The sequence below is a fragment of the Cynocephalus volans genome, chromosome 2 (assembly GCF_027409185.1).
Source record: "Cynocephalus volans isolate mCynVol1 chromosome 2, mCynVol1.pri, whole genome shotgun sequence".
Lineage (NCBI taxonomy): Eukaryota > Metazoa > Chordata > Mammalia > Dermoptera > Cynocephalidae > Cynocephalus > Cynocephalus volans.
In genome coordinates this window covers 198,299,174-198,322,382 of record NC_084461.1, presented here as the reverse complement: position 1 = coordinate 198,322,382, position 23,209 = coordinate 198,299,174, and the positions used below count along the sequence as shown (strand labels likewise).

At 46.4% G+C, this 23,209-nt stretch overlaps 1 protein-coding gene across 2 annotated transcripts; it reads left to right on the top strand.

Moving 5' to 3' along the window:
• Positions 1-7,322: 7,322 nt before the first annotated feature.
• DAO (D-amino acid oxidase) lies at positions 7,323-17,563 on the top strand. Of its 2 annotated transcripts, XM_063088050.1 has the most exons (10): positions 7,323-7,516; positions 7,937-8,051; positions 9,303-9,379; positions 10,044-10,109; positions 11,534-11,588; positions 12,850-12,954; positions 14,000-14,082; positions 15,152-15,269; positions 16,338-16,436; positions 17,432-17,563. In XM_063088050.1, the coding sequence occupies exons 1-10, from the start codon at positions 7,323-7,325 to the stop codon at positions 17,561-17,563; spliced, it is 1,044 nt and encodes a 347-aa protein (XP_062944120.1). The 2 variants fall into 2 exon arrangements, with proteins under 2 accessions (XP_062944120.1, XP_062944121.1); XM_063088051.1 differs by lacking the exons at positions 15,152-15,269; positions 17,432-17,563 and having other exon boundaries at positions 16,338-16,398.
• Positions 17,564-23,209: the final 5,646 nt, after the last annotated feature.

Sequence of the window (23,209 nt, the reverse complement as noted above, 5' to 3'; positions counted from 1 at the left end):
AGCCTGCTCTCCGTGGCTGTCTGAGTCCTTTACACCTGTGGGACCTAGGACACATTCCTTCCTCTCTTTGGACTTCAGTCTCCCTAACTGCAAAATGGACGGATTCAACCAGATCAGTGTTTCTCAGCTTTTTCTTTTCATTTTTTAAACTCACACCCATTATTGATAAAGATAACAATCTCATGTCCTTCCTCGGGATATTTTTTCCTTATCCTAAGAGCCAAGGAGATTCTGTGGAACTTTTGGTAGTTTGTATCATGAAAACAGTAGGTGTATCCAATCTCATTTTCTAAAATTAAATAACAATACTGAGTATGCTATTTTGCACTCAGCACAGGACTTTGTGGTGCCACGGTCCCCCTCCAGCCCTGCTGCGGGGAGCCACCGGTGCTAAGGCCCTTCCCCGGCTCTCAGTTAAGCTCTTTAGTGTGGTGGCTGAGTGCCCCAGCTCTGGACATGCATGGCCTGGGTTGCCAGGTAAAATACAGGGTATCCTGGAATTTATTTGCTAGATATGGCAACTCTTACCTGGGTTCAGATTTGGGCCTCTGCTTATAGGCAATGTGACTATGAGCAAGTTCTTTCCTTCCTTTCTTCCTTGCCAGCCAGCCTGCCATTCTTCCTTCCTTTTTCCTCTTCTTTTTTTCTCTTTCTCTGTTTCTCTCTTTCCTTCCATTCTTCCTCCCTTTCCTCTCTCTTCTTTACCTCCCTCTTTTTTTTTTTTTTTGTCTTTTTCGTGACCGGCACTCGAGTGCGCCACGGGCTCGGCCCTTTACCTCCCTCTTTCTTCCTTCTCTCTTTCTCCCTCTTTCTAATTGTGTCAAGCACATTAATCTTAATCTTAAATATGCAGCTTGATGACTCTTTGCACATGCACACACTTCTGTAACCACCACCCAGTCTGAGGGGCATGTTTCCAGCATCTCATGCCTCTTCCTGGTCAGCACCTACCTCCGAGTCACTCTTCCCATGTCCTCTATGACTGCCAGTTAGTTTTGTCTCTTCTTAAATCTCACAAAAATGGAAGCGTGCAGCTTGGGCTCTTGTATGTCTGGCTTCTTCTCAACGTAGTGACTAAGATTCATTCAGGTTGCAGTATGTAGCAGTATTTTTCCTTATACAACATTCTTATACAAGCCTTTTGATCAATGTATGTTTTCATTTCTTCTGGGTATATACATAAGAGTGGACATATAGTATAGGCATATGGTTAGTTTTAGTGGATACTGTGAACAAGTTTCTAAATTTTAACTCTGAAGTGGGGATGATAATAACAGCACCTACCTTAAAGGGCTTTTCCAAGATTAAATGAAACAATCCAGGTAAAGTATTTAGAACTGGTACATTGAAATTCACAAAACATGAATCATTGCTAGGATGGGAGTGGAGGAGCGTGAAGATATCTGGCTAACTTTTGTGAATTTTTAAGTGCCACATGATGAATTAAAGGCACAAGGAGCTTTGCTAGGGTCATATGATATAAAAGTGATATACGACTATAGTAAAAAAAATTCAAGCGAGATGGAAGGTTATAGAGTAAAAGGTGGGTTTCACCCCATCCGTCTTTTACCATTAAAGAAAAAATCCTATGCACTAAGTATTTTGAATGCATTTTCTATTTCACCTTCACCTTTTGATCTGATGATGCTGAAGTTAGGGTGGTGGCAGCTGGACCGTCAAAGCTGAGACAAAAGTTGCTTCATCCAGGGCTGGTTGGTCCCTCTCTCTTGGCCTCAGTCTCCCATCTGTACAGTGAGGATCCTGATGATCTTTGGGCTCTAACAATCACAGTTCCAGGTCTAGCCCCGGCAGAGGAAGGGCCTGGACTCCCGCCGCTTGTGTCTCTGGGATACTGGAGCAAACAGCCACGCATCCTCACAGCCCAAACAGGCGTCACCTCAAGTCTCTCCTTGGCCTCCTCCACTCAGCGTCTGAGAATGGCATTGGGCTGGCTGGCTGGCCCTGGGAGCCCCTGTCCTGTGCCTCTGGCTCTGGGGCTGCCAGACTGACCACCCCCACCCTGCAGGCCAGGCCCGCAGTGGCCCAGGGAACGATCCTCCCCTCCCCCAGGGTGGCAGCAGGAAGAGAGAAGAAAGGGGATCGTCTCCAGCTGGCCAGAGAGACAGACCTTCTTGTGCCCATCAGCCCTCCAAGAACATCCGCCCTCCCTCATTCCCTCCCCTGAGGCCTGTCCACAGAGGCTTGGGATCAGCCAGAAAAGTCAGGCAACTTTTCAGGGACTGGGAGCGAGGGGAGAGGAGGTCTCCCGGCTGGTCTGGGTTCAGTCCCAAGGGCAGCCCAGTGCCCCACCCCTTGAGCTGTGCCCTGTCCACAGCTCCAGACTTTGACCCTGCACTTCAGTCCTGGTTGGTGGGCAGAGAACAAGACGCCCCAGAATCAGGAGGCTCCCCTCAGGAAATAGGATCCTGCACCCCCAGCTGCTGCCTCCTTTCTCCAGAATTTTGGTGAGTGGCAGATGTAACTTTGAGCTGGGGGTGGGGAGGCAGAAGGATTCAATGGCCCCCTGGTGTCAACAGACAAGGATTGACATTAGCGCCCGAGGCAGGTGACAGAGGAAGGACAAACTGAGCCTCGGGCAAACATCCAGCAGACTGATGAAGCTTTAGCCTTGGAGTCAGACAGGGAGGGACAGCAGGTAAGTGACATCACCTCTCCAAGCCTCAGTTTCCTCATCTGGAACACGGGGATCATAACTCACCACTTATGGGGTGAATTTGAGTATTAAAAGAGGTGATGAATGTAAAGTGTTTAGCACAGAACTGGGCACGAAGCAAGTACTCGAGTGGTAGTTAGGATGGTTTTTTGTGGGGGAGTTGGTAACCTGGCTCTCAAGATTTTATAGCCTCTATTCCATTTTAAGGATAAACTCTGAAAATATCAACCTCATAAGATGTGGCCATGCAGTACATGCAGGAAGAGCTGATTATGTTCATTCAAATGCCTCACCCGTGACTGATTTTTTTTTTCAGAACAAGTCTTTTCCTAGTCTTTGCTATGAGCATGTAGAAATCAAAGGCATAAGCTGCCTCAGATTCTTTCTAGGGGACAAGGGAGGTTACAAGCAAACGAATAAAAGACTGAAAGACAAGCAGAAAGTGTCAGGTGCCAGTTTAGTGCCACTACCTGAATGTTTTTATGGTGTGGCGCAGGAAGCTCAGACAGAACTGGGTCCAGAACCGCATGCTGTCCCATGCTGTCCCATTCAGAGACTTCCTATCTCTGCACCTCAGTACCAGTCTGTAGAGTGAGGATAATAATGTCCCTACCTTCAAGAGCAGTTGAGAGGATTAAGGGAATTACGTCTGTACTGTATCTATGCGTGTCTTGCAAGTGGCAGAGGCCAAAATATGTAGATTCCCTTCCTGCTCCATGCTTATGTAGATGTTATAATCATGTGAGCATACACACACACTCACACACACATAAACAGAATAACCCCAGCTGTTTGCATCTTCCTGGATGCACATTCCAAGCATGCTTGGTTGAAGTAATGGTATAAGACAGAGAACTGCAACACCAATATAAACATCAGCCATTACAGAAAAATAGCTGACTTAATAACTGAGCTGTGTGCCTAAGAGTCCAGAAGTTCATTACCCACATGCATGAGTGATTTCACCTGAGGCGGGTCTGTCAGATCCTACTGGCTCCTGCTTCTAATGAGAACCGCATGCATTTATAGTGCCCTTTAATATGTACACAAATGGAATTGCTATAATCAGTATCAAATTTTATTCATACGGTGTTTTGGTTTTTTTTAAAGATAATTAATTGACTTAGGACTCACATTTTTCCTTTTCAATTCTATTCCCCTCAACACAAAAAATTCTTACAAATGCTGCATTTTATGTTTTCAGAAATGCAGGACTCTGAAACATTGGCTGTTTCTCTTTGCTTGACCCTCAGATTTTCCAGATCTTATAATTTGCTCCATAGCATGGTGTTCAAGCACACAGATGTGTGAGTCAGGCCAGCCTGGGCTCTGCTTCACCCACTGGGTGTCTTGAGCAGTGGCCTTCACTCGTCTGAGCCTCAGTTGCCTCCTCTGTAAAGGAGCATAATAATAAGTTATAGGGTTGTTATGAAGACTACACTGGATAATGCATGTAAAGTATTTAGCACAAGGGCTGGCTAGTTAGCTCAGTTGGTTAGAGTGTGGTTGTGTAACCCTAAGGTCAAGGGTTTGGATCCCTATGCTGGCCAGCCACCAAAAAACTAAATATAGTAATAAGTTTTTAGTACAATGACTGATGTGGACATCGTACTAGGAGCTGAAAGAAAAAAATAGTAGGTGCTATTGTTGTTATCTCTAAATTGCCAGTTCTTTTCTTGACTCAACCTATTCCTGCCTTTCACAGAGACTTAACATCATGACCCCACAAATCCTTTTATCTTAGCCTTGTGACTTTGGCTGAGTCACTCCTCTTCTCTGGGCCTCAGTTTCCTCATCTGTGTAAGGACCCCTAGCTCATCTTTAAAGTTTTACACACTGGAGAAACTAAGCTCCACACTGTAATTATCCCTCTTTACCTTGGTCGGCTGGTTTTGGAAGTTGCCACCAGGCATGTCTTCGGTGTTGCCCCAGGTCCCCCCTCATGCTCCTCTATGGGGCATGGACCCCTGCTCCTAGCCTTGGCATGGGCCCAACCAGCCTTGTTATGGGAGTCGTGCATGTGACTTTGGGCCGCAGTCTCTTTCTCTGTTCCCAGAAGCCTCCTAAGGGTTTTCCAACACTCCCCTTCTCCCACCTCACACATTCCTACTATATGAGAGTACTTCAAAAAGTTCACGAAAAGATCTGTTTTATCTTTCAGTTCTACTTCTTTACAAACTTTTTGAAGTATCCCTCTATAAGCTCCTTTTTACCTCAATTGCTGATTTTCTAGGCAGCATGGGAATGGACAAAGTGTGGGCTCTGGAAAAAGCAGACCTGGGTTCACACCCCAGCTCTACCTCCAACTCTTGTTATGAAGCAGGGAGCTTGAATAATTTACTTTGCTCTCTTTGAGTCTCAGCTCTTCATCTGTAAACTGGGTACAATGGTCCTTGCTGCTGTCATTTATGAGTTTGCAAGCACTTTACAAGTATTTTCTTTTCAGATCCTCATAAGAACTCCATTCATTCATTCATTCATTCATTCATTCATTCATCGAGTCCCTGCTATGTCCCTACTCTAGGCCTTAGGGATAGAGCAGTGAACAAGACAGAAGTCCCTGCGCTGCTGGAACTGACATTCTGGTGGGGAGACAATGAAGCAGGGAGTTTTATTAGCCTTTAAAAGTTTATAGAAGAGGGAACCGAAGCTCAGTTAGGGTTGACCAGCTCATTCTGGTTTGCTTGGGACTCTCCTGGCTTTAGCACTGAAAGTCTGTATCCTAGGAACACCTTCGGTCCTGGGCAAACTGGAGAGGGTGGTCACCCTCATTCAGCCAAGTTAAGCAACTTGCCCCGGTCATTCACCTGGGGTGTGCCAGAGCCAGGCAGTGAACCTGGGCACATCTGACCCTCAGCCTGGGCTGTACTGCCACCTCCTCATGCCACACCACCTCCTGGATTCCTCATGGGGAAGTTGGAAAATACAGGAAAACCCTTTATTCCTCTGCCTTCTTATCATTAACATATAAAAGTGGTCAGCTCTCCAGAGATTATGCGGAAGGCCCAGAGAAGGGAAGTGACTTGGTCAAGGTCACACAGCCAGCTAGAAGTGAAGCCCAGTCTGACTCTCCCTTCTTTCTCTCTCCTTCTGTGCATCCAATGTTTTTTTCCAATGTGAGTTTCAAGGTGCTGGGGGACAGAAGAGGCTACTATGTATTGAACGCCTATGCTGTAGCAGGTGCCACACCATCACTGAACTTGTTATTTAATTCTCAAGACAACTTCATGAGATTCAGTTTACCCCTATTTCACAGATGAGGAGACAGATGAGGAAACTGAGGCTCAGAGAGGTGAAGTAACTTACCTGAGGTCACCAGGAAAGTATGGGAAGGCGGGTAGGGAGGGGGCTGGGGGTCACTAAGAGGGTCTACCTCCCAATTCCCAGTATCCAAGCTCAGGCCCAAAGCTGGAAGGAGAATCGCCTAGAAAACAATACCTTTCCGTGTGTTGGTTCTATCTCCAACTTGGCTTCCGAAACTCCAATGGAGTCCAGTTCTTGTGGGCTGGAGCCATTTTACCCCCTTTACAAAACTAGGCCATATTGAGAATGTCCTGCTGTTCAGGGCAGAGTTGCCAGGAATCGAGGTCTGTGGGAGGAGAGCTGTGAGTAAAGAGGAGGGAAAGTTGAATTTGCCCTTCCGGGCACAAACGGTTCTCTTGTTCTGCCTCAGCAGGAGCCGGCAGAGTATTTCCCTGCTGTGCAGGCCTGAGCAGCTTCAAGGTCAAAAGCTGCTAGGCCTCCTAAACTTCTGAGGGCCCCACCAGCCCAGCACCCCAAGGCAGATGGAGCTCTGTGCTGCGAGACCAAGTTCTGATGCCCAACACTGTGTCTGACATGCTCACAGATACATCTGCTTGCTGCCAGCCTGGCGCATAGTAGGTGTGCAATAAGTGTGCGTTGAGTTCACTTGAGTTGAAATTAAATCCCAGCAGCACCACTTATAGGCTGTGTGACCTCAGGTAAGTCACTTCCCTTCTCTGAGCCTCAGTTTCTTCATCTATAAAATGGGGCCAATAACAGCAGCCCCTGCCTTATAAGAATGAATCTTGGGTGACTTAGATGAAATGCATGAGAAACACTCAGTGCTCGGACCCGCACACAGCAGGTGTTTCATGAATGTCAGTAAATCACTTCTTTTGCACTGGGCACCTGGTTAAGATTCTTAAATTTGCCTTGTTAAATCTCCCATTGATCCTCTGAGGTATGAATTAATAGAAGTTGAAGCTCATGAAACATCTTGCCAAAAGTTAACAGCCAGCAGGTGGCAGAGCTGAGATCTGAGAGTTGAAGCCAGAGCCCACAGCCCTAACCACTAGTCTACCCAGCCTACAGGCAGCCAGGCACTCTGCTAGGCCTTTTAAATTCCCAGACTGGGGACAGGTGTCCAGGAAGCCTCCTCAGAAAAAGCTGCATCACTTACCCGCTTGTGACCTTCACCTTTCCATGCCTCAAGGTTTCCACTTGTGAAATAGGGAAAAATGATAAAGCTACCTCCTGGGGTCATCAGGAGGATCAAGTACAGAAAGTCCTTAGCGGTGTCCGGTGCTCTCTAAGGCTTCAGTAGGTGGTGGTAATGGCAGCGGTGATGATGGAGATGATGGTGACGATGGTGTGCCTCAACCCTTCCTTCCCGCAGGCTGGCACAATGCGCGTGGTGGTTATTGGAGCCGGGGTCATTGGACTGTCCACTGCCCTTTGCATCCATGAGCGCTACCATTCAGTCCTGCAGCCACTGGACATGAAGGTCTACGCGGACCGCTTCACCCCGCTCACCACCACCGACGTGGCTGCTGGCCTCTGGCAGCCCTACCTCTCCTACCCCAGCAACCCACAGGAGGCGTGAGTGAGGATCCCAGAGGGTACCCTGGGGGCTCACGGGACTGAATCTGCAGAGGAGCTCGGGGTCCTATCACTAAGAACAAGCCCCTTGTGGAAGCTCTGATCTGGCATGATGTAAACAAATAAATATTAAGGCAACACTGGGTGCCAGATACTGCGCACCGGGAGGCTTTGTCTCCACATGGTTATGACTGAACAAACTTCATCCTCCTCTTTATCCTATTGATGAGGAAATATTGGAAAGTTTGAGAAGGTGAAGACACATAGGCATCTGGGGCATTGCAGGAGTGAGCATGGTAGATTTCTGGGTTTTGGACCTGTCCCTACCAGCCCGATCACAGCCCCATGCCCACTGACCTTCTGAGGTTTTTTGCCCAGCTCAGGGCAATAAGTGACTAAGACTCTGGGTGACCCTTCCAGGGACTGGAACCAGCAGACCTTTGACTTTCTACTGAGCCACGTCCATTCTCCCAATGCTGAAAAAATGGGCCTGGCGCTAATCTCAGGCTACAACCTCTTCTGTAAAGCCGTTCCGGTAAGTGAGGGGTCCTTGACCGTGGGGACGAGTGACCCACAGGGGCAGAGCCTTGACCACAGACCCTGAGTTTGGGGAGCACTTTGAATCTCATAGGTGACAGACTCCTGGGTTCAAAACAGGTTTACTTAAGATTCTATTTTTGCTTTAATTTTTGTTTGTTTGTTTCAAATTTTGTTATTAAATTAGCAGAGAACAAAGAATCTTGGGACGAATAGGAGGAACTATCCCTTGATTGGTACGGGTAAAACACATAAACATTCAGCACTTGGTGCCGAAGCCAAAAGATTTCATGTGCTCCTAGAGGCCCCAGGGCTTTTCCTCAAGATGGAATGAAACACATGTCACAGCAGAAACTGCTAAAGCACTTATTATGTGCCAGGCCCTGTCCTAACTACTTTACAGCTAGTCATCCATTTAATTCTCACAGTAACCAGAAAGTAAGTGCTATCCTTACCCTCATTTTAAAGATGAGAAAACAGAGGCTCAGAGAAATGGAGTAACTTGCCCAAGGCCACACAGCTCTTAAGTGATAGAGCTGGGATTTGAACCCAGGCAGTCTGTGACCACATGGTGCCCAGTGTGCTAAGAGGAACAGCACTGCTTTGGGGGATGTGCTCAGGCTGTTTGGAGAAGGTGGTCTGGCTCGGTGTCCAGAAACTTGTGCCAGCTCTCAAGATTTATTCAGTCTTTAGCACTAAGGGTTTTGTCCACATTATCTCTGTTACTTTCCACGGGACCAAGAGTGATTATTAACTCCATGAAACAGGAAAATGGGTCTCAGAGAATTCAAGGTAATGGCAAGGCTGGGGGTCTCCATCCAGGTTGTCTGACCCTGCACCTTGCTGCCTTCCACTCTCACCCCTTGGTAACTCTCTGTTGCCCCTTTTTTGCTCCCTGTTTCTGACTCTTACCCTATCACTCATCCTCAGTCTTACTCTTACTCGTCACAGAGTATGGTGGTTAAGACCAGGGACTCTGGAGCCAAATTCTGTGGGTTCAAATCTCAGCTCCACATTTATTAGCTTAGACCAATTACTTAACCTCTCCAAGCCTCAATTGGCCCATCTGTAATATGAGGATAAGAAACGTACATAACTCCATGGGTTTTTGTGAAGATTAAATAGATCGATGTAAGTAAAATGCTTAGAACAGTGCCTTTCACACAGTAAGCGTTATACAAGTTTTCGTTATGATTGTTATTATTGACTACGACCCATCCCTGTGACCCCTTCTCTCTCTCCTCTTCAGGACCCTTTCTGGAAGGACACAGTTTTGGGATTTCGGAAGCTTACCCCCAGAGAGCTGGACATGTTTCCCAATTACAAGTAAGGTCATTGTCAGGGGTAGATCGAGGCTCCACAATTCAGACAGACCCATCCAGAAGGCAGCAGAGGGTGGAGGCCCCGAGTTTCTTGTCCCATCCCAGGCCTAGAGCCCCTGGTACCCTGGTCTCCCGGCACTCTGTCCAGCTCCTTCGGAGGGATCCCCCACTCAAACTAGGCCTTAGGCTGGGGAGGTAGGAGATATGGAATCACAGATCTCAAGCCCAGAAACTCCATGTCACTATCCTGTTTTGTAGACAAGGAAACTGGGCTTCATAGAGGCTAAGTCACTTCCCAAGGTCACACAGCCAAGTGACCAAACTAAGATTCCAACCCAGGGTGTGTGACTTCAAACCTCTCTTCTTTTCCCTACAGCCTGATGTCTCTCTTTTCCTCTCCTCACCCTACCCCATGCCGGAATCCCCTCTGCAAATGCACATCCAATCCCCAATTGCATATCCAGATGTCAGGGATGGCTTTTTCTGATAGGAAATGTTTTCCTTGCATTGAGCTGTAAACCACTTCTCCCCTTGAACTTCACCAAATGGTCCTGACTCTATCCTTTGGAGGTCCGCAGAATATCACTGCTCCCACCTCCACTTGATAGCCTTCAGATATAGCTCTGATTCTGACCTTTATTCCCACCTTCTGCCTGCTGTGACTGTAGCTATGGCTGGTTCAACACAAGCCTAATCCTGGAGGGGAAGAACTATCTGCGGTGGCTGACTGAAAGGTGAGATTTTAAGCTTCAGTTTGAGGAAGGCACCCCCAAGGACCTAGAAGATTGTTCATGGGATTCCTCTCTGCATTGATCAGCCCCAAGGGTTGAAGAAAACCCCTTAGGCTAGGTGTCGGAGCTATCCTTGGTCCTGATCACCACTCTGCTCTGAGGCGGTGGTTCCTTTACCTGGCTGGGCATCAGAACCACCTGGACAGTTTTTACATGTTATATTTATTAGCGATCTCATTAAAAGCTCTAATTTTTGTATAATAGTTAAAAATGAATTCCCTTAATTTTTCCAGATATATTTACATCATCTGCAAAACATAAGTTGACTTTTATTTTTATGTCTCTTTTTTTTCCTTCTCTAACTGTTTTGGCCAGTACCTCCAAAACAAGGTTAACTAAGATGATAGTGAATGTCTCTGTTTTGCTCCTGATGTTAATAAAAATCTTGTAGTATACCAAAGTAGCAAACACTGGCTTGAGGGATACATTGATATTTGTATTAACATATATTCATATTAAGTAAGATTCCATATATTTCCTCTGTATTACTACTTTATTAAGATTTTTAAAAATCTGGAATGGGTGGTGGCTTTTATCAAATGACCTGAGGAGATTTCTTTTAAATATAGATTTCAGGACCCCGCTTTATACCTACTGAATCAGAACTCCTGAGGTGGGGTTCAGAAATTTTTATTTTAAGAAGTTCCCTGGATGATTCTATTTATGGGTCAGGTTGGGAACCATTATACTAGACATGGTTATTTCTCCTAACCTTGGGACACTTATGACTCCTGTCCAACCTTTTCCAGGAGTAAATGCTCCCAGTGTTTGAGGAAATTATGTAGATAGAATAGATCTGAGGTTATGCTTCAACTTGTATATGGTTTACTTCCTATTCTTTTGATATTTCTACTACATTTTTAATAGTGACAGATATTTTTCCTCTGGGACAGTTAAAGGGAAGTATGTGTGTCCCCAGCCCACCTCCATCCTCATGCTCTGCTTCTGACAAAGGGGCATTTATCATTGGTCCAGCTCTGATCCTCCTCTGCCCTGCATCTTATCTTCTTTGATGTTACAAAGCAAAGTGGTGGTAGTAGGAAGTGTTGGGATCTAAGAGCCCTGGGTTTGAGTCCTAACTCCATCATTGACTCTATATGACCTTGATCAAGGCCTTTCTTCCATCTCCACCTGCCCAGCAAGGGGCTTGGACCATTTCAGGGTTCCCAAGGGACATTTGGTGGACCACTAGCCCAGCAAGGTGCTCATGAACTGATTTGACTACACAGCCATTTTCTCAAGGAGCATTCTGTGGGATATATAATGCCCACCAAAGTTTCTTTGGGAAGTGTCCCTTATGCCACCCTCTTGAAGGGATGGGGTGGAGAACTGAATACTGGGCTTTTTGGTGTGTCTGATCATCCCAGGTTGACTGAGAGGGGAGTAAAATTCTTCCAGCGGAAGGTGGAGTCTCTTGAGGAGGTGAGTGCAGGGCTGAGGGGGAAGGGATGTGAGAGGGAGGAGAAGAGGGCAGGCCTCTGCTTCCCACTGCTGGGTTGGGGGTCCCCTTCTTGGGCTTCTAGGATCCCCTAGGCCTGTTCCAGACCTTAGGTCTTTGCTCAATCCCAAGAGGACTCAGGCATTCTGAAGGAGGAGTTCTCTGCCCTGATGTTGGTGGCAGAAACAAGGGAACTGGAGGATCGTGGGGCCATTAGAGGCTAATTTATATCTGAGTTTCAGTAAGTTTTAGGGCTAGAGAGCTGGCTGCATCTTCCCAGAATCAGCTGCACTCCACTCCTAAGGTCCAGACCCTTTGTTGCTTCCTACTGACATCTGGGTTGATGTTTCTGCAAAGTCCAGGCCCTCAGCTGACTCACTTTCAAAGTAACACCATCAGCACTAATAATGATAGTAGCAGCTACCATCATCAAGCCCTGGCTATGTACCAGGAGCTTTACTGTATGACTGCATTTAATCCCAGCACCTAGAATAATGCTTGGTACATGGAAGGCACTCAGTATGTGTAGCTGCTAGTATTATGTAGTGAGGACCTACCTGCTCTGGGTCAGGCCCTGATGGACACCTGAGATACACTGTTGACTCAGATGCAGTCCTCATTCTCAAGCATTGGCTCGGCACAATAACAATGCATTGCAATGTGTGTGTCCCACGCCTGACTGTGTGTCCCATGCTTCACTGTGAAGGAGTCACTGGAGCTGGGCTAGGGAGCTTGGGTGACCACTCTGCTGCACATTTTAGTTGTCGAGTATCCTATACATAGACAGAGCTAGGGGTTCCAACACATTTTCTGCAAACATCTTGGCAGAGTAGAAGGCAAAAGAATGAAATAACAAGGAGTCAGAAGGAGGAAGAGAACTCTTTCTGTATCCTTTCTGACTTCTGGAAGGCTCCAAGCTTTCCCCCTTTCGCAGAATTCCTTCCCAAGCACTTTTACATCCAGAGTTGCATGGGGTTCTCATTACAGCCCAAGAACAGGCATGACTGGCTCCATTTTACAATGCAGGCAGCTTAGCCTCAAGGAGGTAAAGGGACATCTCTGAGGTCACATGTTAAGCAAACGGCAGAGCAGAGATTTGGAACCAGGCCTATCTGATTCCTCACTGAGACCCCTCCCCTCTGTTCCACAGGGAGTAGACAGTTTTAGGGTAGAGAGAGAGGGAAGGGAGAGGACAGGGGATATCAGGGTCCTAACCCCCTGCCCCGCCCTGTTGGTTGCTGCTAGGTGGCAAGAGGAGGCACAGATGTGATTATCAACTGCACCGGGGTGTGGGCCGGGGCGCTGCAACCGGACCCCCTGCTGCAGCCAGGACGGGGGCAGATCATCAAGGTGAGAGTCAGGGTGAGAACTCCAGCTTTGTTTAGATATGAAGATTGTTCTGCATGCTTATTTCATCTCCAAAGATAGTGGACGAATCAGGAACATCTATTAGAGGAACCCCCAGACTTCACGAAATTGATGCTAAAGAAACAAGAAGGACCAACCTACTCTCTCCCTAAATGTTTTCTTTTGTAATTTCTTCTTGATAGCAAAGCATGTGTGTATATGTTTGTACCTATATGTACCTGCATATGCCTGTATTGGAATGAAAATGGCAAACCTCGATGGAGTGTTTTCTAAGTGCCAGGCACAGGCCTAAGCACTTTATTGTGTTAATTAATTTTATCCTTACCACAACCCTTTGAGGTGGGTACTATCATTATCAGCATTGCCATCATTTCCTCTCATGAGGAAACTGAGGCACAGAGGAGTTAAGTAACGTACACAAGTTCACACAGTAGTGAGTGGCAGAACTAGGATGATGGGCCGGCCCCGTGGCGCACTCAGGAGAGTGCAGGGCTTGAGAGCGCAGCGGCGCTCCCGCCGCGGGTTCGGATCCTATATAGGAATGGCCGGTGCGCTCACTGGCTGAGCGCTGTGCAGGCAACACCAAGCCAAGGGTTGCGATCCCCTTACCAGTCACAAAAAGACAAAAAAAAAAAAAAAAGAAAAGAAACCAGGTGACCTGGCTTAAGATCCTGTATGTGTAACAATCATTCCACGCTGCCTCTCACTGTGTGTGCACGCATGTGTGTGAGTGCATGTGTGCGTGCATGTGCATATGTGACTGTGTGTGCATGCATTCCTAGGTGTGCAGGAGTGTTTGGTGCATATGTATGCACGTTTATACACATGGGCTGGGGCTTTTCTGTGGACATGTGGGTGAGGATGAGCAATGCTTCAGGGAACAGAGTTGGCTCTTCTTGCAAGAGGCAAGCAGTCAGGTACAGTCTTGGGCTAGAGAGGGTTGAGAATCTGCCCATAGAGGGGAGCAAGGCTGAGGAGACTATTGATCCAACTCCCCTGATAAGACTTCTCTGTCCTGAATCAACAGGTGGATGCCCCTTGGATGAAGCACTTCATTATCACCCATGACCCAGATGGCAGTATCTACAAGTCCCCATACATCATCCCAGGGTAAGAATCTGACCATTCCAGGACAGAAGTAGGGATACCCTATGCCCTCTTTATGCCCCTGCTGCCTGCACCAGGCCCCTTGCTGAGTCCCTGAAGTTGTTTTCTTCCAGTGTTGTTAAAGAGAGTTTGAGCCATTAAATCCCAGGGAGTGCAGAACTCAGCCTTGAATGGGCTCTGTCTTGAACATTCTTTTGGATGACTAGTGGCAATGCTGAGACAAAGGTAGTAACACTAGAAGTGGTGTGAATGGCAATAATGAGTGGGGGTGGGAATGGTGATTGGGGTTGATGGCAGTAATAACATGACAGCACCCCCAAAAATTCATGGAAAATGGAATTAAAATATAATATGAATCTTTCCATGAAATTTTTGAAAACCCCTCAAATTAATGGTGGAGGTGATATTAGTGAAGATGGTAGTGGTGTTGATGGGATGACAATATTAGCCACATGGTGGTAGTAGAGATAGTATTGATGGGGAAGACAATGTTGATGGGGGGTGGTGATTGGCATAAAGATTGCAGAGTGGCAATGTTAATGCACGTGGTGTGGTGGTGGTGTAGTGTTGATGAGACCTGTGTTGAAGGTGGTGATTGGGAATGGGAATGGTAGTGGTTCTGATGGAGATGACACTATCAGTGATGTTGATAGCGTGGCAGAGATGACAATCTTAGGGCAACGTTAATGGCATGGCTGCATTGACTATCTCAATGGCGATGTTTAATGGTGAGGCGGAAATGACAATATCAATGGTGTTGTTAATAGCAGTGGTGGAAATGGTAAATGGGTTGATGGTGATGACATATTAGTGGTAGTAGGGAAGATAATAGTGAAGATGTTGTTGATGGAGATAACAATATTGACAGTGATGTTAATGGTGGTGGTAGGGTTGGTGGTTGGTGTTGGCAATGGAACTGGTATGGTGATGATGGCATTGTTAGCAGGGATGATGTTGTTGATGGTGGTGATGACTTAGGAGACCTGGTGGTAAGGGTGAGCATAGTGATGACCCTCATTCATCTCAAAGGCTTCATTTTCCTTCCTGCTTGACCCTCCTCATTTTTATCTAGGATCCAGACAGTTACTCTCGGAGGCATCTTCCAGCTGGGGAACTGGAGTGAGCTAAACAATATCCAGGACCACAACATGATTTGGGAAGGCTGCTGCAGGCTGGAACCCACACTGAAGGTAAGGTGGGGAGGGGAGTCAGTGCCCTAGACCAGGGTCCTGGCAGCTTGCTCATGAGGACACTTGAGAATGAGAAGATACCACCACTGGGGTCCTTGAGCAAAATTAATTCCAGTAAGAGACTGTCTTAGTCCATTTTGTGCTGCTATAACAGAATACCACAGACTGGGTAATTTATAATTAACAGAAATTTATTGGCTCATAGTTCTGGGGTCTGGGAAGTCCAACATCAAAGTGCCAGCATGTTTGGTGATTCTGATTCCAAGATGGCGCCTTCAATGCTGTGTCCTCTGGGGGTGGGGGGGGGAAATGCTTCCTTCTCACATGGCACAAGGCAGAAGGGCAAAGGGGCAAAAGACCTCCTCCTTCAACCCTGAGCCCTTTGTAACAGCATGAATCTACTCATGAGGGTGGAGCCCTTGTGACCTGAACGACTCCCATTAGACTCCACCTCCCAGCACTGTTGTACTGAGGATTAAGATTCCAACACATGAATTTGTGGGGTTGGGGGATATATTCAAACTGCAGCAGAGACTTTGGAATACATCAGAATTTGACAAAGTATGTGGAAATCTTCTTATGGGCTGATAAAGACTATTGGATCATGGCTAACAGGTGCTATCTCCTGAGGTGACATCCCCCAGATAACTTAGTCTGTCATCACAATGAGCAGATGTACTTGTTGCGTACATCTCAGTTTTCACATTTGCCTCTGGTGGTGATGACGAGCAGTAGTGATGGTGATGAGGGTGGGGGTGGAAGTGGTGGTTGGTGTTGATGGTGATGAGCACTCTGAGAATGGTAATAATGATGGTGAAGAGGTGGTGGCTGTGGATAGTGTCATGACAGTGGCTGATGGTGGTGGTTGGGATGGATGGAGTCGTTGATAGAATTGGCATGATGTGATAGAAGTGATGATAATGATGTTGGTGATTAATAAAGGTTGCTGTGATAATGGTGGTGGTGGTGGTAATGGTAATGAGATTCTAAAAGCTAACTCTCTACAACCTCAAAATGGTGGCAGGAAAAAAATATCCAGAGGTGAACTGCCAGCATTTTTCTTTCCAGGATGCAAGAATTGTTGGTGAATGGACTGGCTTCCGGCCAGTACGCCCCCAGATTCGGCTAGAAAGAGAACGGCTTTGTGTTGGAACTTCAAACACAGAGGTATGCTCCCTGGCAAGAAAAACAATGCCTTCCCAGACTCCTGCGATGGCCCTGGCATTCCCAGGGGACTGTCACATCAGACCTCAGGCTCCATACAGCCTCCCTAGCAGGCAGGGGCAGTGGTGGCTAATGTCCCTTCCCTATAAATGGAGAAGCTGAGGCTCAATGATGGTAAAGGACCTGCTCAAGATGGTAGGTTGTGTGCATATGTGTGTGTAAAAGGGGTGCATGGATGTGTGTGTCTAGAGGGTTGTATGTGTATGTATGGAGGGTCATGTGTGTGTCTAGAGGATTGTGTATGTATATATAGAGAGGGTGTGTGTGTAGGTTTTGTGTGTGTATGTGTATGTAGAAGATGTATGTGTACATGTAGAGGGGTAATGTTTGTAGAGGGGTCGTGTGTGTGGAGGGGTCGTGTGTATAAGTAGAAAGGGTTTGTGTGTGTATGTATGTGTGTATAGACAGGAGAGTCACATATGGAATTTAACTCCCTCCTGATGACATTAGCTTTGAAAAAGGCCCAGAGGTCTTGCCTGTGTCCCAGAATGAATTACCACATTCTCCAGATCCACCCACACGGTGCCCCTGTTTTTTCTTCCTCCTTGGTGGGTAGAAGAGCCTGACTATTAACGCAGAAGTTTCGTCAGTCTGGAGCGGGAGGGGAGAGAGGAAGGCGATTTGGGGAACTTCAGACAATTTGATGTGGAAGAAATCTCTGACCTCAAGTTCTAGATGTGATTCCACATTTCCTGTGCTGAGTGCACAAAGCAGGCCCATCTCCCAAGCAGAAGAGAGGAGCGTAGGGTGTCCTCCAGCTCTGCAAATGATTCCCCTTACTGCTGTCCCACCAGGGTGCTCAGAGAAGCTCAGGTGGCAGCTGGCTTAGCCCAGGACACTTTGGGAAGTTTCTGAGTCTTCCAGGGCAGAAAAGCCACCTCTATCCCTTTTCTGCTGTCCTTCCTGGACCTGGCCCCCTTCTCTCTTGCCTCTCCTAGGTCATCCACAACTACGGCCATGGAGGCTTTGGGCTCACCATCCACTGGGGCTGTGCCTTGGAGGCGGCCAAGCTCTTTGGGAAAGTGCTGGAAGGAAAGAAGCTGTCCGTGCCGCCACCATCCCACCTCTGAAGGCTCCAGGGACCACCCCCTCGCCCACAAGGATTCCCCACTCCCCTCGGCCACTAATCCATGTGCTCCTCTCTTAGCTGTCACTTACCCCTGCCCCACCCCTGGCTTCTTTCCACAAAGAAGCATGAGGTGAGAGAAAACCACAAGGTCAATTCCTGGAGGAGTGTCCAGCCCATCCTGGGACTCCCTCTGGTCACTGAGGTTTCTCCATTTTCTCTCAGTCTGACCTTATGAATGACAGCTGGGAGCTATTATTCTGTGAGTCCTCAGAAAACCAAAAAGGCCAGCTGCCCAGACCCACAGAAAATCGAGGAGAGTTGAGGTTAAGTAACTTGATTATAAGTTACACTAACGTAGTAAAGGTTCTGAATAATCCTGCAGCAGCCACCTTTCTGATGTCGTTTAACCTAGTGCTTCCTAGACCTCTGTCCATGGAAACCTTTTGCAAGCACCAATGAGTGAAACAGAACACACTTGAGGAGATGCTGTAACAAATTTTGTTGTAGGAAGTTATATGTAGAACTGGGGTGTGAAGAAGGCAGAAGTAGTGAGGCATTGAATTTGTAACATATGACACCTGCTCCATATCCGGGATTCCAAATAGTGTCAGTTGTCCACTGAATGGCCCTGGGGCTACCATGTAACCCTTGATGAGGGGCCACTGGAGGGATCATTTCATAAAGAACTAAACTCACCAAGAGTGCTCCGTGTTTGGGGGGCAGATTTAATGTCTTTTTTTGTTTTCAGGTGGGCACTCTCTGAGACAAACAGGCTCCCAGATGTTTTTGAACGCCTTAAATGAGGCTAGCAGACCGCTGAACATCTATCTTCATCCCCAATTATAGGTCTCAGCCTCTGAGGCTGAATTTTCACTTGTCTGGGTTTTTGTGAAAGGTCAGAGCCTGGGAAGTTCCCTGCGTCTTGGACTAGTGTCACCCTCTATGCTGTGAAGAGGTCTTGACTGGCCCAAGCCATGCCATGCTATGCCTGTGCCATTACTGTCTGCTCCTTCTCATGCCATTTCATCTGGTGGGCTCCTCTGGAAGCATCTGCCATGATGCTAGTCCTGAGCTAAGTTGGGTGGGAGAGCCAAGATCTAAGTTAAGAGTTCTGTCCTAACAACAACAATTATAATAATTACTATTATAGCTAGAACTTACTACATTCTAATTGGGTACCAAGCTCTGTGCTAAACTCTTGCACGCATCACTCATTTAATCTTCACAAATGCCCCATGAGGTAGCTATTATCCCCATTTCATATGTGAGAAGACTGAGGCACAGAGAGACAGTCCAAGGTCAACAGCTGGGAAGGGGTAGAATGAAGATTCAGGCCTAGAAATTACATGATTCCAGTGCCTCACTTTTAACCACTACACAATGCCAAATCCCAGGTTGGGGGCAAAATATAGTTAGTTATGAAGGAATCAATTGGACCTCTTCCCAACTCTCTCTGCAAACACAATGAAAAGGAACTGGACCTCTCCTCCTCATAGTCACATTTGGGCCAAGACTAAGGGACTCTGACAATGGTCCCAGGCAGGGGGTACTTCCTGGTGTTTGGACCAAGACTCAGCATTTAGTTTTTGACCAAAGCAATTTCTTTACCCAACCTAAAATTCTCTAAGGAAGAGTGACTCTTATCAGTCAAGGCTAGCTGTCAACAGGAACCCTATAGGACCCAGTATATGGTGAACTTATGAAACTGTATGGGGCCAGGAAAGTCCACATTCACACCCAAAGTGACCCTCCTCCTCTTTTTGTAAGTGGTAAGAACCTCTTTGAAATGTGGCTTATTTTTGATTCTGTCCCAAAATTCAGAATAGAAAGAGCATGGGGGAATTCCATAACCCACAAAGTTCTGTAAATTTTGTAATGGTTGACTTCTGTATTTTCCCTTAACCTAACACTCCTGCCCCTTCCCTGAAGGTAATCTACAACCATATTTTCGGTGAAATCTTAGCAGCTTGATGAATTTAGAAAATACTATTCTTTACTCATTGAGTTGTCTTGGCATCTTTGCCAAAAACCAATTGACCATCAATGCGTGGGTTAGTTTTGAATTCTATTCTATTGATTTGTATTAGCTATCCTTGTTCCAGGACCACAGCGTCTTGATTACTGTAGCTTTGTACTATGTTTTAAAATTGGGAAGTGTGAGTCCTCCAACTTCCTTCTTCTTTTTCAAGACTCTTTATTTTTATTTTTGGCTATTCTGGGTCCTTCCCATTTCCATATGACTTTTCTAATCAGCTTGCCAATTTCTGTAAAGAAGCCAGTTGGGATTTTGATGGGATTGTGTTGAATCTATAGGTCAATTCAGGGAGTATTTTAATTGACATCGTAACCATTTTAAGTCTTCTGATCCATGAATGTGAAATGTCTCTCCACTTATATCTTCAATTTCAGCAATGTTTTGTATAAGTCTTGCATTCCTTCTGTTAAATTATTCCTATTTTGTTCTTTTTATGCCCTTGTGAGTGGAGTTGTGTCCTGATGAATTTAGAAAGTTCTCTGTTCTCTGGCATGGTGGTGGTAGGGGCATTTGAAGTGGTTCATCATCAAATATTCTTGATTAATTGAGAATGATGATACGTGATGTATGCAAATGTTGAAATACAGAATATAGTAAAGTGCCACCAGTGACCAAAGTCTGACTGAAACCACTGAATCTTTGAGGGGTAGGAAGGAGCTCCAGGATGCTCTGCAGCTTCAGGCTTAGCATTCTGTGTGCCACCCACAACACTCTGCATCCCTCCATTGGGGCCCCTATCACTCTGTGTCGCAATGATCCGTTTATGTTGTGAGTGCATGAAGGTAAAGAAACGTGTCTTGTGATTTTTTGCATCCTCATTGTTGAATATCATGTTATGCACATGGTGGATACTCCATGCACACAGACCACATGCAATGACATGGTCCATAATAGAGAGTTATGGTAAATAGACTCAAGAGTTTATGTATGTGTTGCTGTGGATTCCAGACATACCAGCAAATATCTGTGCCACCCTGCTGAAGGTCAGGCCAAAGCCACCCTATTCGTACCTCTTGATCACCCCTCCCTGACCCAACTTAATTGGACCAGGACTGGAACCAATACTAAACTGGGCCAATCAAGCTTCCTTTCCTGAGAATTTAGAAGTGGGACATGGAGCAGCTGAGTCAGATGTGTTTGCAGAGCTGAGTTATAAGGTCATGAAGCCACAGTGAGCGGAAGCCATATGCATGGTTATGCACTGTAGCAGCCACGAGGACAGAAAAGGAAGCCGGGCTGCAGAGAAGGGCAGAAACGAAAGCCACAGATTCAGAGAGGGTGCTGCCTTGGGCCGAGGTGGCTCCCCAGTTCCCAGTTCCAGGGTGTGAGCCCAGGCTGTACTCTACAAGATCTCTCTAACACTTCAGAGGTTGCAAACTCGCAGACCATCAGACCAACCTGGACTGCAGATGAATTTTATTTGGCTCACACATCATTTAAACACTTTTGATCCAATGTACTAAAATTTGGAGCTTTCATGTAAAAACCCAGATTTGTATCTTGAAAATTGGGAGATCTGGTCACACTGGACTTGCGTGCAACGGAATCAGCTGGAGCTGAGTAGTGCCCTCCACGTTGTTTGGGGCCTGTGTCTCCCTGCCACACTCCTCTCCTCCTGCTCTTCCTTACACCTTTTCCATTTCACTCATTTACATTCCCAGGCTATCCCCTGTAGGACATTAACTACTGATCTCTTATAATAATAAAGCTCTACTTCTTAATTTGAATTAGCCTGAGTAAAATTCTGTTCCTTGCAGTGAAAACAGCCTTGATGAGAGCTCTGTGGCCAACACATTCTTGGCAGGCTCCTCTCAACCATTACCCATCCAACAGCCATCACCATCCCTCTTCCATGCTAACAGAATCCCAATTTTGTGTTCAAGAGGCTGTGGTATCCCTTGGTGCTAGGGATGATTCATGCTGGGATGGGCATGTGACCCAGGTCTAACAGTGAGAAGCAATGGTAAATCTAATGGAGGACTTCCCTTACCAACCCAAAACAACAGGTTCTTGTGAAAGAAAACTTTTTGTGACTGCTCCTTTCCCATTCTACTTCCTTTAAAAAGGAATACGATGTCTGGCACCTCAGCAGCCATCTTGTGAACATGAGGTTTCAAGCATAGGGTCAAATGGCCAACATGCAGAAGATGATGGAGAAGAAAGACAAGGAGAAGCTGGGTCCTTGCTGATACTGATGAGCTGCTAAAGCTTCCCTGGACTCTGCCTGACTTTGGGCTTGTTGTTAAGTGAACAATTACTATTCCAGTGGTGTAAGCCACTATTGAATGGGTTTACTGCTGCTTGCAGTTGAAGGTATCTCAGTCCTTTGATGTCTATTAGTAATAACCAGAGGAGACTCTTGATATCATCATTCAAGGCTTTCTGTTGCTTAATATTATTAAAAATAATGAATACCCATACTCATTTCAAAGTTGATCCCAAAGATACTCTTTCATCTCTGCCAACACCACCAGGTTCATTTATGTGTTTTTGAGACTACCTGAAGTAAGAGAAAGAAATATATGACCCTTTCTACACTGAACATTTTTTGCTGTTTTCTGATATCTTTCTTAACACTCTGAGAAACAGATGACATTTCCATTAATGGAAACAGGAGCTTCCTGAACAGGATTGTTCAAGATTAGACACAAGTGTCTTCAGTTAAAGGCCCTGTGCATTTCAGAGGCTTGAGCAACTTTTGCGGCAGCTCCTATATCACTAGATAATACTGATTTTTTTGAAAAGGGCAGGCTATTTAGAAGGCAAAGAGTTTTTAACTTCATTTTCTCAAGTACAGAAAGCCCTCAGATGTGAGCCTCTTTACACCAGTCCCTGGAAAACATTCCTGTCCACCAAGCAGTCCTTCCCTGCCCAGCCCCCAGCTCCACTGGGTTGTTTGAGGGTGAAGGAGGAGACATGATCATCCAACAGCATCTGACCAGCTGGAAGGTAAACAAGACAAGCAAAAGTTCTATGTTACCCAGGAGAGCTCAGCTGCCTAGAAATAATTAGAGCTACAGCCACTTTTGAAATGAAGAAAATGTGGAGCTGGTGACAGATCTGCCAAGCTGCTGCCTCTGACTGCCTAGGCCAAGCTGCCCATACTTCAGGGACACAGGATGGTTTGCAGTTGACCCAGAACTTGAGCCTGAAGAAGTCGTCCACTGTGACCTCCACACCGTTAGAAGAAAGAGTTGTCTACAACAAACTCAGAGTCGCAATGTTGGCAGTCAACTGGGCAACCTTTCCCCCTTCTTGGAAAAGAGATTGTCATTTTTAAAGCACCTAGATGATCTTGGATGGACAAAGCTAGCAGGACCATTAGGCAGAACTGTCACTAGGACATTATGACAAATGAACAGACTTAGACCCCTTGCAATGTCTGTCACTGACACGTTTTAATAAGAGATGAACACACACATCTGGCCTCCTTGCAATGTTTACCTCAAGCCGAGGATTGGTCTTCTCTGGCCTTTGGTGGGATCTGGCAGCTTCCTCCTGCCTTCTCTAGGTCTCTGGCCTTCACCATGGGCAAAAGGCTTGTGTAAACCAAATCCTGGAAGTGGATGTAGTCTGCTGAGATGCAGCTCCAGCCCTTCCTCCTAAGGCCAA